The sequence below is a fragment of the Natrix helvetica genome (assembly GCF_964273705.1).
Source record: "Natrix helvetica genome assembly, chromosome: 1".
Lineage (NCBI taxonomy): Eukaryota > Metazoa > Chordata > Lepidosauria > Squamata > Natricidae > Natrix > Natrix helvetica.
The window spans coordinates 18,530,938-18,545,160 of record NC_138548.1 but is presented as its reverse complement, the minus strand read 5'-3'; the positions used below and the strand labels follow the sequence as shown (position 1 = coordinate 18,545,160).

Genomic DNA, 14,223 nt, shown 5'->3' with positions numbered 1-14,223 from the left:
TGTGAGGTAGGATGACCAAACATCATTGGTTCAACTTCCCCCCAGGGAGCTTCTGCAACAGGGGAGATCAGAAGCTGAGACTTCCCAGTTGCAGTCACCATAACTTACAGCTACAACTGCAGGTAGTCCCCAACTTACAACCATTTGTTTAGTGACCGTTTGCAATTACAACAGAACTGGGAGAAAAAGTGACTCATGGGCATTTTTCACGCTTACTACCATAGCAAGCATCCCCATGGTCCCATGATCAAAATTTGGATGCTTGGCTGGTTCATGTTTATGATAGCTGCAGTATCCTGGGGTCATGTGATCCCCTCTTGCGACCTTCTGACAAGCAAAGTCAACGGGGAAGCCAGATTCACTTAACAACCGTGTGACGAATGTAACAATTGTAGTGATTCACCTAACAACCAAAGCAAGAATTGTTGTGAAATGGAGCAAAATGCACTTAACAATTGTCTCACTTAGGAACGGGAATGTTGGGCTCATCTGTGGTCATAAATCAAAGACTACCTGTATAGCACGCTCTGTGGGGCTAACAAAAGAGAGGGAGACAATCAAGATCAAGTGAGGTAGTAATACCACTCTATAAAGCCTTAGTAAGACTAGAATACCGCATCCAGTTTTGGTCACCACACTATAAAAAAGATGTTAAGATTCTAGAAAGAGTGCAGAGAAGAGCAACCAGGATGATTAGGGGATTGGAGACTAAAACATATGAAGAACGGTTGCAGGAACTGGGCATGGCTAGTCTAGTGAAGAGAAGGACAATGGGAGATATGATAGCAGTCTTCCAGTATTTGAAGGGCTGCCACAGAGAGGAGGGGGCCAACCTGTTTTCCAAAGCACCTGAAGGCCAGACAAGGAACAACGGATGGAAACTGATCAAGGAGAGATTCAACCTAGAATTAAGGAGACATTTTCGGACAGTGAGAGCACTGGACTGCCATATGTCAGAAATGGTGCAGGGTCTCCTGCTTGGGCAGGGGGTTGGACTAGATGACCTACAAGGTCCCTTCCAAATCTGTTAATCTGTAAAAGAAGAACCCAAACCCCAATTTTGCCACCGTCTTCTTTTTACCTGCATATACGTTTCGGTTCGCAAAGTGGTGGCCGCTTGAAGGCAGTTGAGACTGTATTCCATGTCTTGCTCCAGGGACAGCGAGTAGATGGAGAGGAACGGCATGGAGGGCTGAGGAGCAAATCACAGGAATTCATTCATACCCAAAGGAAGAGCAGCTCAAGCACTCTGGATAACCGCAATGTGCTCTACGCGGGGCTGCCCTTGAAGAGCATTTGGAAGTTTCAACTGCTGAGGAACTGCTGCAGTTACCACCCCAGGTGTAAATGATTTGAGTTACTCGGTGCATGAGACACCTCTGCTCTGTGAGCTGCAAAGGTTACTGTCGGGGTTTCCACGGATGCCCTAATTAACTCATGAGCCTCGAGCCAAGTTTCAAAAGAAATCCAGTTATTTATTAGGAGCAACATGTCAGCACATACCCAAGTGAAGTCAGCTCTACCCCAAGTGATTTACGGCCCAACTGTGGCCCTATTTCCCCGCTTCCCCCAGGGTGTGTCATAAATCACATTATCCAACAGAGCACTTTCACAGACTGTAGAAAACATGCCTTTCAGGCTGGCTCTGAGATCTCTCTAACCTGAGATCCAACCTTGACAAATGCATGCATGGAATGTGCTTCTGGTTGTGGCTGCTGAACTGCTCCATCAGTTCTTCCCTCTCCTGCCGATGGCAACTCGAGAGGACGCCAGGAATGCTTTACAAGTTGGCAGTTACAAAGGGCACAATTCAACGTTGTCACCTTTAAAGCCCTTTATGGTTTGGCATTGTTTACCCGTGGCATGTCTTCTCCCAGTTCTTTCTATCCACCCAATCTGGCCTGGCAGGATGGGCATGCTCTGAGTCCCATCAGTCAAGGAATGTTGGCTGGCAGGGACTAGGAAGCACTGCTTTTCTGCCATAGCCCCTGCCCTCTAGAGCATCCTCCCTCTGGAGAATAGGGTGGCCTCAACCCTGTTGGCCTTTCGTGAAGTCTCCAAGTTCTGTCTTTGGAGACTCTCAATCATCCAGGCCAGTGATGGGTTTTGGCCGGTTCGGACCAGTTTGAGCAAATCGGTAATTGTGACCTGTGGGTGGCGCCCGAGCGCAATTCTGTCCTATATCGCTACATTTTTTGACACTGCATTCATGTGTGGACGGCACACGTGAGCAAAGGGCCGTGTTTTGCGATGCTGCATGCATTTTGTGACGCCCCCCGCGCTCACATTTCCGGGGCTGAGCGAACCCATTGTTACAGTATGTGACGCCCACCTCTGATCCAGGCCATGGTTGCCCCTAAGGAGTCAAAAGGTAGCTGAATTTTCTTAGTTTTTTTCCCCTTGAAACCATTTTACTTCTCATCCATGAAGCTTTTTCCATTCTAGCTAAATGCTGGGGAGTATTATATTTGTATTCTTTGCAGTTCCACTCTGATTCAGGAGGTGACTCTAAAGATACAGATAATCCCCCCTCCTCAGCTCCTCCACGATAACTCTCAGAAAGAGTGCTAACGATCACAAAGAATATGAATCCTTCCTTTCTCCATCATTCAGTTAGAACTGAAGAAGCTTCTCAGATGAGAAGCGAAATATTTTCAAGGGGAAAAAAAATCCAGTAAGTCCAGTTGCCTTTTGGAAAAGCACCTTTGGGACAATCTTGAAGGTCTGGTTATGTGCCCAGGCTTGGGGGTGGTGGTCTTGTGTATGTGGAAGATTATTTGTTTCTTGGTGATCTTAACATCTATGGATCGTATTTTATTAGTTGATGTATGCATTTAATTTTCAATGTTGTGATTGTAATTCATTTTCTAATTGATTTTATGATGGTCCACCATCCAGAGTCATTTGATTGAGATGGGCAGCCATACGCATTTAAAATATTGCAATAAAATAACCAGGCAAATTCCAGACTTCTTACTCCCACCTATTACTCAACAAATCCAAATAGAATAAATAAATTGTACACATCATGCTCATATCACTCTGGGCCAGGGGTGGGTTCCTGCCAGTTCTAAGCTCTTCTATAGAAGAGGTTCCACAAATCTACCGTTCCGTTTAGAACCGGTTCCAGCTCCCTCCCCCTGCCCGTCCATACCACGCTTGCCCCGCCCACCGCTCACTGATTGGCTGGCTCACCAATCACCCCGCCTGCCTCTAAGAGTCCTATCTAAACCTTAAAGTCTTAAAGTTGTCAAGTTTGAACATCCCTGGGGTTTTTTTCTAAAGGGTTAGGGGTGCAAGGGTCTTGTAACTTGACAGCTTTTAAGACTTGCACACTTCAATGCCAGAGTTCCTAAGCCAATATGTCTAGAGGAGGAATTCTGGGAGTTGAAGTCCACAAGTCTTAAAGCTGTCAGGTTTGAACACCCCTGGGGGTTTTTTTCCCTAAAGGGTTAGGGGTGCAAGGGTCTTGTAACTTGACAGCTTTAAGACTTGCATGCTTCAAATGCCAGAGTTTCTGAGCCAACATTTTGGTTGCTAAGCAAGAACGTTGTTAAGTGAGTTTCACCACATTTTACAAGTTGGCCATGCCCACCCACACATGACTGCCAAGCCACACCCACTTGGTCACATGGCCAGCAAGCCACGCCCACAAAGCAGGCCACACCTACAGAAGAGGTTCTAAAAAAATTTGAAACCCACCACTGCTCTGGGCTTACCTCTTGAGTGACAGTTTGCTTGCAGGTGTTCACAATCTTCTGAAGTCCTTTGGAAAATTCAATTTCTGAGGACAAAAAAAAATGACAAAAATACTGCTGTGATCCAGGTTAGGTTTTGTTGACATTAAAAAGCAAGTGTTCAGAGATTTCTGCCATGGCATTGAGAGTTGAAGAATCATATTTTTTTCCTCCATAACTCTGGAGAACAAGATACAGCTAGAAGTAGAATGTACGGGTGCTTTGACTATTAGGGGGGGGGGGGGGGTTGGTAGGGAAAGATTCTAACTCAGGGCATGGAACATTTGATCTGTATGCAGAAAGTTCCATATTTTTTAAATCAATTTTTTAAATTTTATTTTAATACAAACAATCCATCTTCCATTAAACAGTGTGTCGTCTGGGTACAAATGTTTTGTGCAATAACAGTTAAAATTTAGAGTCATATTCATTATTTAATCTATTCTTAGCTTAATACCAATACCTTAAGTGTCTAATATTATAATAATCCTCTTCTTAATTTATTTAACTCTATTAATACATTTTCTACATTTTACTCCTCTGCTTTTATTTCTAATTCTTATATTTATTCTCTAACCATCGATAAAATGATTCCCATATAATATAATAATCAATTTGTTCTTTCTCTTTAATTGCCACTGTTAATCCACATTCATCCTTGGGTATTTCAAGGTAGGGCAGGGAAAGATTCAGACTCCAAAATGCAAAAGGAATCATTGCTAGTGAAGGTTAATTTTAGCCCGGCCAGAGGCAGGTGATAAAAATCAGCTTTTTGTACACAGGAAGTTACAGCTGGAATGTATAGTTTAAAAGATTAGGTATGGGTGTCCTTGACTTACAACCATTCATTTTGTAACCGTACAAAGTTACAACGGCATTGGGAAAAGTGACTTATCACTATTTTCCACACTTACAACTGTTGCAGCATCCCAATGATCACACGGTCAAAATTTGAATGGTTGGCAACTGGCATGTACCATATTTTTCGGAGTATAAGACACACCTTTCCTCCCCCCCCCCAAAAGAGCGTGGAAATGTTGGTGTGTCTTATACACCGAATACAGCCATTTTTGGCCTCCCGAAGCCCTGCCCCCGCATCCCATTTTTGCGAAAAATGTGCCATTTTTCCGCAAAAACAGAGGCTTTTTTGCCTTCCCTCAGCCCCCAGCAGCCCTCGGCCAGCTTCAGCAGGGCTGGGACAAGGCAAAAATAGGGGCGTTTTTGCCTTGCCCCAGCCCTGCTGAAGCCGGCCGAGGGCTGCTGGGGGCTGAGGGAAGGCAAAACCCTTTTTTTTTTCTTACTTACCTCTTCATAATCTTGGTGCGTCTTATACACCGTTGCGTCTTATAGTCCGAAAAATACGGTATTTGTGATGGCTGCATGTGACCATGAGGTCCTGGGTTCATATAACCCCCTTTTGCGACCTTATGACAAGCAAAGTCAATGGGGAAGCCAGATTCGCAGTGATTCATTTAACAAGTGCAGGAAGAAAGGTTGTGAAACGGGGCAAAAGTCATTCAACATCTGTCTTGCTTAGCAGCAGAAATGTTGTGCTGAATTGTGGTTATAAGTCAAGGACTACCTGTAGGCAATACTGGATTAGATCAAAAGGCTCATGATTTAATTAGGGCAGAGTTCAACAACCCGTGGCTCTGGAGCCGCATGTGGCTCTTTCATCCCTCTGCTGCGGCTCCCTGTCACCGGTCGGCTCCACAATTGATAGGTTAGGACAGGTTGAGGAAAAAAGGGACGTTACGCTAGGAGGAGACTCTATGATGGGGGAACTGGACGTCCGGTCAGCAGAGGAAAAAGATGCCGCGCTAGGAGGAAACTCTATGATGAGGGGAACCAGACTTCCAATCGGCTCCAGAATTGAACGGGGGGCTTCCGGTTAAGACCTTTGTGGCTCTTTGAGTGTTTAAGGTTGCTGATCCCTGAATTAGGGCATTCGTCGGAATCCTGACAGCTGCAATGTTGGTTATCTTGAAGGCCACAGTCCCCTAAGGATTGAAGGCCAAAAGCAAGTGGGGGCCAGGATCTATAAGGGAAAGTTTCAAGGCTGAAGGGAAAGAGTGGCTGATGGAAGAAGATTAGAAAGAACTATTATATGCCTTTATTGCTACAGGTAGTCCTTGACTAGTGGCTGATCAAAGTCATGATGGAACCTGAAAAAGGCACTTATAACCTGGTTTCAAATTTCATTGTTGGTTTGCAGCACCTTGCAGTCACATTATTGCAATTTATGAGGTTTTTGCTGGGAAAGCAGAGTCTACTTCCAGTTTCCAGCATCCATGCGCCCCCCCCTCCCCCAGCAAACAATGGGTTCATTTAACGACTGCAGTGATTACTTTAGCATTGCAGCCTTTGCTTAATAAGCGACACAAACAAAGATTGTAAAATCGAGTCCGGTCACATGGTGACCCGTTTTATGACCGTCACAACTTAGGACCCTAATTGCAGGGCTCAGTTACAATCCAATAACTCAAGGACTACCTGTGTTTTAATTTTGCAATGCAGCTAATCCTTGACTTCTGACCACAAGCGAGTCCAAAATTTCCACTGCTAGGCAAGATGGTTGTTAAGTGAACGCGGCTCCATTTAGGAACTTTTTTTGTTAAGTGAATCACTGAAATTATTTCGTTAGTGACATGTTTGTTAATCTGGCTCTTCCACTGACTTTTCTTTTCAGAAGGTCGCAAAAGGTGAACACATGACCCCAGGACATTACAACTGTCATAAATGCATGCCAGTTGCCAAGCCTGCGAATTTTGATCACATGACTATAGGGAATGTTGCAAACAGTCGTAAGTGTGGAAAATGGTTATAAGTGCCTTTTTTTCAGTGCCATTGTACCTTTGGACAGTCACTAAATGAATGGTTGTAAGTCAAGGACCAGCTGTAGTGGTAATTATTAGGGTTGCTTTGATCATTGGTTTTATAAAACAACATAAAATAATGTAAACCAGGGGTCTACAACTTGATTTCATTGAGGGCTGCATCAAGGTTATATTTGACCAGTGGGGGAGGGCAGAGGTGGTATTCTACCGATTCGGACCGGATCGCCTGAACCGGTAGCAGAAATTGCCGGTGGCTCCGCCCACCCGCGCCCGGCTCTACAGCATCCCGTTTAGGCCATTTTTTTGCCAAAAGTGCATGTGCAGAAGGATCTGTGTATGTATGAAAGTGGTGCATGCAAGATAAGTGAGCATGCTCACATTTGTGAACCGGTAGGGAAGGTAAGTGTATGCCGCCCCCGGGGAGCGGCAAGTGGGCATGACCAGCTCAACATCATTTGCATCAGGGGTGCCTGTGGTGGCTCGAGGCCTCTGGCCGCGAAAACTGGCTTCCGAGCTCTGTTTTTGGCTGTGACGGCTTCCTGTCACCCTCTGCCAGCAAAAACAGAGCTCTGTTTTTGCTGGCAGAGGCACCGCGGGCCAGTCCTTCACTGTTTCCAGGTCAGCCCTGCGGGTCAGATCTAAGCACTCCATGCGCCTAATCCAGCCCTCAGGCCTTGAGTTTGACGCCCCTGATTGACTGCAGACTTTGGCACTGCAGAAACTTCACTCCCCAAAGGCATCGAATCAGCTTAGCAGTTGCCCTTTGCTGTCAGCTCACCCAGAATGGTCCTCTTCTCCATGTAGTAGATAAGATCCTTCATGTACTTGGAGATGCTCTTGGCATATTTGAGGGCAAAGTCTACCCCTCCATCACACCTCTGAAGGAGCACGTTCACCTCTTCAACTGACAGGCGTGCTGCATCGCAGGAAAAGTAGCAAATGAGTGAGCTTCACCTTATCCTTTGGCTGCCAAAATCTAATTTTGCGCAGCCCTAAAAATAGGCTAATTTCATATACTCTTCAGCTAATGTCAAAAGCAACCTTTTCTGAAATTGATAAAAGTCTGATTAAATCAACATTCCCTTCATGCAGCGGTTTCCAAATACCACAAACAGCATCGTAATGCAACAGTTGTCTTTTTGTAATGTTTAATTGTGTGAGCACTGATGGAGAGCAAGGAAGAAGAAATGCAAAGAAAGCTCCAAAATGCAAAATATCAGAGAGAACTTTTTGCACAGTTGAGCTGAAGCATTTCCTATCCAGCCTTAAGTCAGCCCCCAACTATTGCAGCATGAAATTTGCTGCTCTTCCAAGGTACATGGTTCATGTAGCCTAACACATTTTAATTGCTTTTGGGTAGCATCAGAGTAGGAATGAAAAGTTTATTTCAACACTGATATAGCCAAAGATAATTCAAGCTTATGTTTCATCCATGAGCTAAAAATGGGATGAAACTGATGTTATGGAAACAGAGCAGAATTAAGAGGTTGCCAGGACAAGCGTGTGCAATAATTAGGAGCATGAGAAAGAATTTGAATTATTTTTCTTCTAGGTATAATGGATAAGCAATTGGAGAAAAAACATGGGACTTTCTTTTATATATGACTAGTTGATAACCCAGTGTTGACCAGGTATTTATTTATAGGGGGAAAATGTCTAGACCAAACATAATTTCTAATGTTGGATTTTCCCCCTTACCAGAGGGTGCCCCCTTGTGGAGTACCGTGAAACCGTTACCATGGCAACTCCACGGTGCTGTACAGTAGAAGCCATTTTATGGCAGTACAGTAGAAGCTATTTTTAAGGCACAACAGGCTGTATCTTAACAGAACACACACCCCAAGGGGTGTTAGGGGTGTTTTACCCCCCACAGTATTTATTTCCAGAGAGTAAGTCATCTGTGAACCAAGTCTCATTGAAGTTGCTCGAGGCGTTCCAGAGTTATGCTGGAACATACACACACACAAACAGAGCCATTTTTATGTATATAGATAACAGCAAGAGACCTTTGTATGTACAGAAATGGAAAGATCTGCAGATTCCTCACAATAGAGATTGGCTGAGATGGTGAAACTAACTACTTTAATTAAAGAAAGACTATCTTGCTTTGTTTCTATCTGGAAACCATTTTTGGATTCTTTGCTGGAGACAAAAAGGCCTATATTAATTTTGGGACTTTACGATTAGACTTATAGAAACATTGGGTGTTACTCAATTACTCAATTTCAGATCGAAAGGTTAATTTATTTTATGTTTGTAATTAATGAAAAAAAGCCGGAAGTTATTTTCCTTTTTCCTCTTTTTTCCCCTTTTTCTATTTTTCCTTTTTAAAATATATTTTATTCTTTATTGAAACACACACACACACACACACACACACATAAAAGAGAAAGCATCAGAATGATATCAACATTATTTGTTTATGTTGCATAAATGTAGAACACTGCACAATTCACGAGAAGCCAGTAAGGGAACATAAATCATAGCAAAGTGGATTCTTACCTGAGCTGAAATCTTCCTTACCATGCAGCACATCTTCTGGTCCCAAATTTGTAATGCCCCCATATAGATTTTCCACCGACTACAAGTAAGGGGGGAGAAAAAATTACTCTCAGAGCCTTTAAGGACACCTCTATGATGTCTGCTTTCTTATTCTGTCCTTGCCAAAGCTTTCCCTTTTTATGGAGACAGTGCCTTAGTTCTCTTGCTCCATTAGAAAATCCTCATCGGCATTTAATGACCCCATAATTCCTTGCGGGGTGTGGGCAACTGAATGGAGCTAGCAGAGCATTTAATGGCCAGATGCCCTTCCTGTCGCCAATGCGGAGCTCTGTCCAGCAGATATATTCTCATTGTGCCCGGAGAGAGAAATATCTGCCTCTACCTAGGATCGAACTCACAGCCTCCTGATTGCAAGGCGAGAGCTCCACCTCCAGGCCACTGCACCACTCTGCCTCCATTAGAAAATGGCATAGGTAAAAAAGTGAATGAAACAAAGGGACATGATCTCCTTGTTCACCCTATCCTTCTGAAATAATTATACTGAAAGATATAAGGGACCCTGACATCCATTAGCAGGATCAGTACATAAGAAATCATACATTCGTTTTATTTTTAATTAGTGGATAGTGCCGCATGCTACAGTTTCCTATAGCTTTTAGTTCCTTAGTCCCAGAACCTCCCTTCAAATTCCAAGCGGTTGCCATGGTGGTATTGCCAATTACAGAGCAAAACATTCATGTAGGGCAAGGCGGTTGAAGATGATTAAGGGGGAGGCCTATACTACTTTAGAGACCTCTCTTCTAAAACAAATTGAGTGGGTGGATCTTCTTCTATCTTCGAGCCTTTTTTATTTGCAGGAGCTAAAGCACCAGACTTGGGACTTTTGGCTGTACCTCAACCAGCAAGATCTATTCCCTGCTCTGAAGGTCACTGATGGCGCTTTAAGAAAGGTGAAAAACAGAATAACAGTTTGGAAGGGACCTTGGAGGTCTTCTAGTCCAGGGGTCTCCAACCTTGGCAACTTTGTGACTTGTGGACTTCAACTCCCAGAACTCTGGAAGCTGACCTCCACAAGTCTTAAAGTTGCCGAGGTTGGAGAGCCCTGTTCTAGTCCAATCCCCTGCTCAAGCAGGAAACCCTATACCAATGATGGCTAACTTTTTTGTCCTCACGTGCCGAAATTGCGCGTGCGCGTACATGACCACACCCATAATGCAATGCTCCCTGTCCCTCTGGGCGTGCACCGGTGGTGGGTTCCGCCGGGCGTCCACCACATGCAATCGCGCAGCACATGCGCAGCACGCACATGCGTACTTACCGCCCGTGATGCTCCAGCTGCTTGCCATGCGCGTAAGCCCCGATCGGCTCGAATACAGGTAAGGAGGGCAGGCCTCTCCGGAGAACTCTACCGGAACGGTACCTGGTACTTCCAGCAGGCACCGGTACACCCGTACCGGGGCGTACCAGTCGTATCCCACCACTGGCATGCACGCACGACACCATCCACACTCCCCCACCCCCACGTATGTGCGCAACTTCCTGCTTCCCATTTTGGGCCTAGCAGGCCTCCCTGAAGCCTCTTGGGACAAAAAATGTGCCAGGGGGGGGGGGGAACACTTCCCCACTGCACCCCATATTGGGCCTAGCAGACCTCCCTGAAGCCAAAAATGGGGCATGGGGGGGGGATGTGTGGCAGAGACCCAAAAATTAGGTGGCCGGTGGAAGGCGTGTGTGCATGCGTGGTGGAGCTAAGCTGGGCAATGGCTTGCGCGCCTGCAGAGAGGGCTCCGTGTGCCACCTGTGGCACGCGTGCCATAGGTTTGCCATCACAGCCCTATACCATTTGGTTGTCCAATCTCTTTTTAAAAACGTCCAGTGTTGGAGCCTATATAACCTTTGGAGGTGGTTGCACAACAGATGCCAAGAGAGGGCCCAGCTGCCCCATCATGTTTTAGAGCCAAAATATTTAATGTTTCTTAGGCCCTAAGAATCATTTGGAATTAGGATACAAAGAAAAAAATATGTTTTTCTCAGCTCAGGATCCATTTCTTCTGAAGTACCAGAGATTAAACCCGCTGTTTACTCATTCAAAACAGGACAGTGTCCCTCTGGGCAATGAACTGAAGGGCTCACCTGATTTAGATCAGAAAGAGGAATCGAAAGGATGGTACTACTGTCCACCTCTCCCATGAGGAACTCAGAGACACTGGAATGGGGAAGAAAACAAAACAGGAAAAAGGTTGATATACTAGGAAATAACTAGCAAGTTAGTAGCAGCCGCTAAAACTATCATTGAACCTCAAAAAGAGATTAATAGAGACATTTTTGCTTGCCGGTGTTGATTGCACAAACAACACTTGCTCCACTTTTTAACTGTTTGAAACTGCAACTCCCATCATCCCCTATCATAAATGGCTAATGATTGGGGGGGGGGGAATGATAGGAAATACAGTCTCATTTATCAGCTTAGAAGTCTAGTCCAACATCCTACATCAGAATTATTTTCTATTCAGCATTATAACTCAAATAATCATTAAGAAAATGTTACTTGGAATTGCACCATACCAGTGCATGCAAAAATCAGCATCTGAGGCCCATGGCATTACTATTTTAACTCTCACCTTTTCTTACTGCAAATATGTACAAACATAATTTAGAGTAGTGAAACTGAACATTAATGTTTAAAATATCTCTTTTCAAGGAAAAGAAAGAAACTCAAACTTAGTGTTCTTTCTTTTAGAGCAGAGGACTTCAAACTTGGCAACTGAAAAGATTAGTGGACTTCAATTCTGGGAGTTGAAGTCCACCGATCTTAACGTTATCAAATGTCTATGGAGATTCTCAGTCATCCAGGCCATGATTGTCCCAAAGGTGCTTTTTCAAAAGACAACTGGACTTTCTGGCTTTTCTTTGAAGACATTTTGTTTCTCATCCAAGAAGATTTGAGCTGAAGAAGCTTCCTGGATGAGAAGCGAAACATCTTCAAAGAAAAACAAAAAAAAAGTCCAGTTGCGTTTTTAAAAAGCACCTTTGGGTTAAAGTTCCCAAGTTTGGAAACGCCTGTTTTAGAATCATAAGAGTAAGAAGGTGCCAAATCCCACTCCTGGCTGTCCCCGCCTACCCCTAATTTCCCAGGAATCCCCACATGGCCCGTTTTGGATGCAGGTAAAGTGCAGGGCACCTGCAGAGGCTCAGGGAGAACGAAAAACAGGCCTACTGGAAGTTCAGGAAGGCAGAGCCTGGGGGGGGGGCAAAAACACCACCCACCCACCCCCATCCTACAGGAGGCTGACTAGGCCAGGGATCAGCAACCTTAAACACCCAAAGAGCCACAAAGGTCCTAACCACAAAACCCCCCATTCAATTCTGGAGCTGACCGGAAATCTGGTTCCCTCCACGATAGAGTTTCCTCCTAGCACAGCATCCTTTTTCCTCTACATGTCATAACTCAGGGGTGTCCAAACTTGGGAACTTTAAGACTTGTGGACTTCAACTCCCAGAATTCCCCAGCCAGGCTGGGGAATTCTGGGAGTTGAAGTCCACAAGTCTTAAAGTTCCCAAGTTTGGACACCCCTGTCCTAACTGAAAGCCCTATCAATTGGGGAGCTGACCGGCGATAGGGAGCCGCAGCAGAGGGATGAAAGACCCACAGCTTGCTGACCCCTGGACTAGGACCCCTTGCTAAAAATTTTGAAGCCCACCCCTGTCTAATGTTATGATGCTGTGTTTCTAAATTCTGTTAAAATTGCCTTTGAGCTGATCTTTTGCTTACGTGCTACTGAAGGAGACTGCAATCATCTCCACGGCCTTCTCAAATTCACGTTTTTCAGCTTCGTGGTTAGACTCATAGTGGAAGCCTAAAAAAATGCAGATGGAAAAGGAAAACCTTGACATTCTCCCCAACTCATCAATCTTAAAAGGCATCCTACAGGATACACAGCGCAACTGTAGAGCTGTAGCACAATAAGACTGTACATTTCTGTGTGTTTTCCAAGGCTCCCCATGTGGGGGCTGGGGGTGGAAAGGAAAAGGAGCAAGGCAGCACTTCACGGCAATACAATAACATCATCTTCGGTGGGGGGAGGGGAAGAATTATTTTGAAAAATAATTATAACTTTCCTCGGGTCCAGGTTGGGTCATAAGTTGAGGATTAAGAGCCGTGGTGGCGCAGTGCTTAAGAGTGCAATACCACAGGCTACTTCTACTGACTGCCGGCTGCCTGCAATTTGGCAGTTCAAATCTCACCAGGCTCAAGGTTGACTCAGCCTTCCATCCTTCCGAGGTGGGTAAAATGAGGACCCAGATTGTTGGGGGCAATAGGCTGAATCTGTAAACCACTTAGAGAGGGCTGTGAAAGCATTGTGAAGCGGTATATAAGTCTAAGTGCTATTGCTATTAGCTTTATGGAGGAACCAGTGGCAACAATTACATCACACTAAAGAATTAATTACGCAAAACTAATATTTTGGTCGTAGAAAATGATCCTGGGACAGAACCGTCCTTGCACAAGTCATTCTTTGACACTGACCCATCACTCATAATCCCTGGGAAACTGAAGTCCACTTTAATGTTTGCTTGGGGGGAGGGGATACACTGTCACACAATTGCCTAGGTTTTTTTCTTTCTCCAAAGATCTCTATGGCAGATGTCATGCACATGAAGCTTCTCTTATTTTTGTGGTTAAACTGTTCAGGATACAGGAAACCAAGCCAGCAACAGAAAGCAAACATTTTGGTTCTGCTGAGCTACAGAAGCTGCCATTCTCTGCCTACCACTTCCTCCTCAGCTACTCTGTTATGATTCAGAGCACAAAAAAGTCAATTCCTCTGATGCCAAGATATTCTAAAGAAAGGTGAGGCCCAAGATGAAAAATGAAAGTGTCTCATCTCTGTAAATACTCGTACATGCCATAGTAAAGAATTAGTTTGGCAATTCACAGAATCGTTTAGAGCAGGAGTGTTCATTGGCCATTTTAAGACGTCTGGACTTCAACTCCCCCAATTGAAGCATAGGTGGCTGGGGAATTCTGGGAGTTGAAATCCACCAGTCTTAAAGGACCAAGATCATCTGCCTGGAGTCCACACTGTTGATCAGACATTAATACAATTGAGCGGATCCAGAAGTATTTCACAACAAGAGTACTTCCC

At 44.7% G+C, this 14,223-nt stretch overlaps 1 protein-coding gene across 15 annotated transcripts in view; it reads right to left on the bottom strand.

Annotated features, from left to right (window-relative positions):
• ARHGAP45 (Rho GTPase activating protein 45) overlaps window positions 1-14,223 on the bottom strand; it is a gene marked incomplete at its 5' end in the record, with an annotated part of 91,900 nt that overhangs the window by 31,142 nt on the left and 46,535 nt on the right. For all 15 annotated transcript variants that reach the window (XM_081958188.1, XM_081958187.1, XM_081958184.1 and 12 more), the window contains 6 exons: window positions 1,082-1,192; window positions 3,720-3,784; window positions 7,353-7,490; window positions 9,077-9,155; window positions 11,210-11,282; window positions 12,849-12,933. In XM_081958188.1, the coding sequence (XP_081814314.1) occupies window positions 1,082-1,192; window positions 3,720-3,784; window positions 7,353-7,490; window positions 9,077-9,155; window positions 11,210-11,282; window positions 12,849-12,933 (551 nt within the window). The remainder of the gene's footprint in view (window positions 1-1,081; window positions 1,193-3,719; window positions 3,785-7,352; window positions 7,491-9,076; window positions 9,156-11,209; window positions 11,283-12,848; window positions 12,934-14,223) is intronic.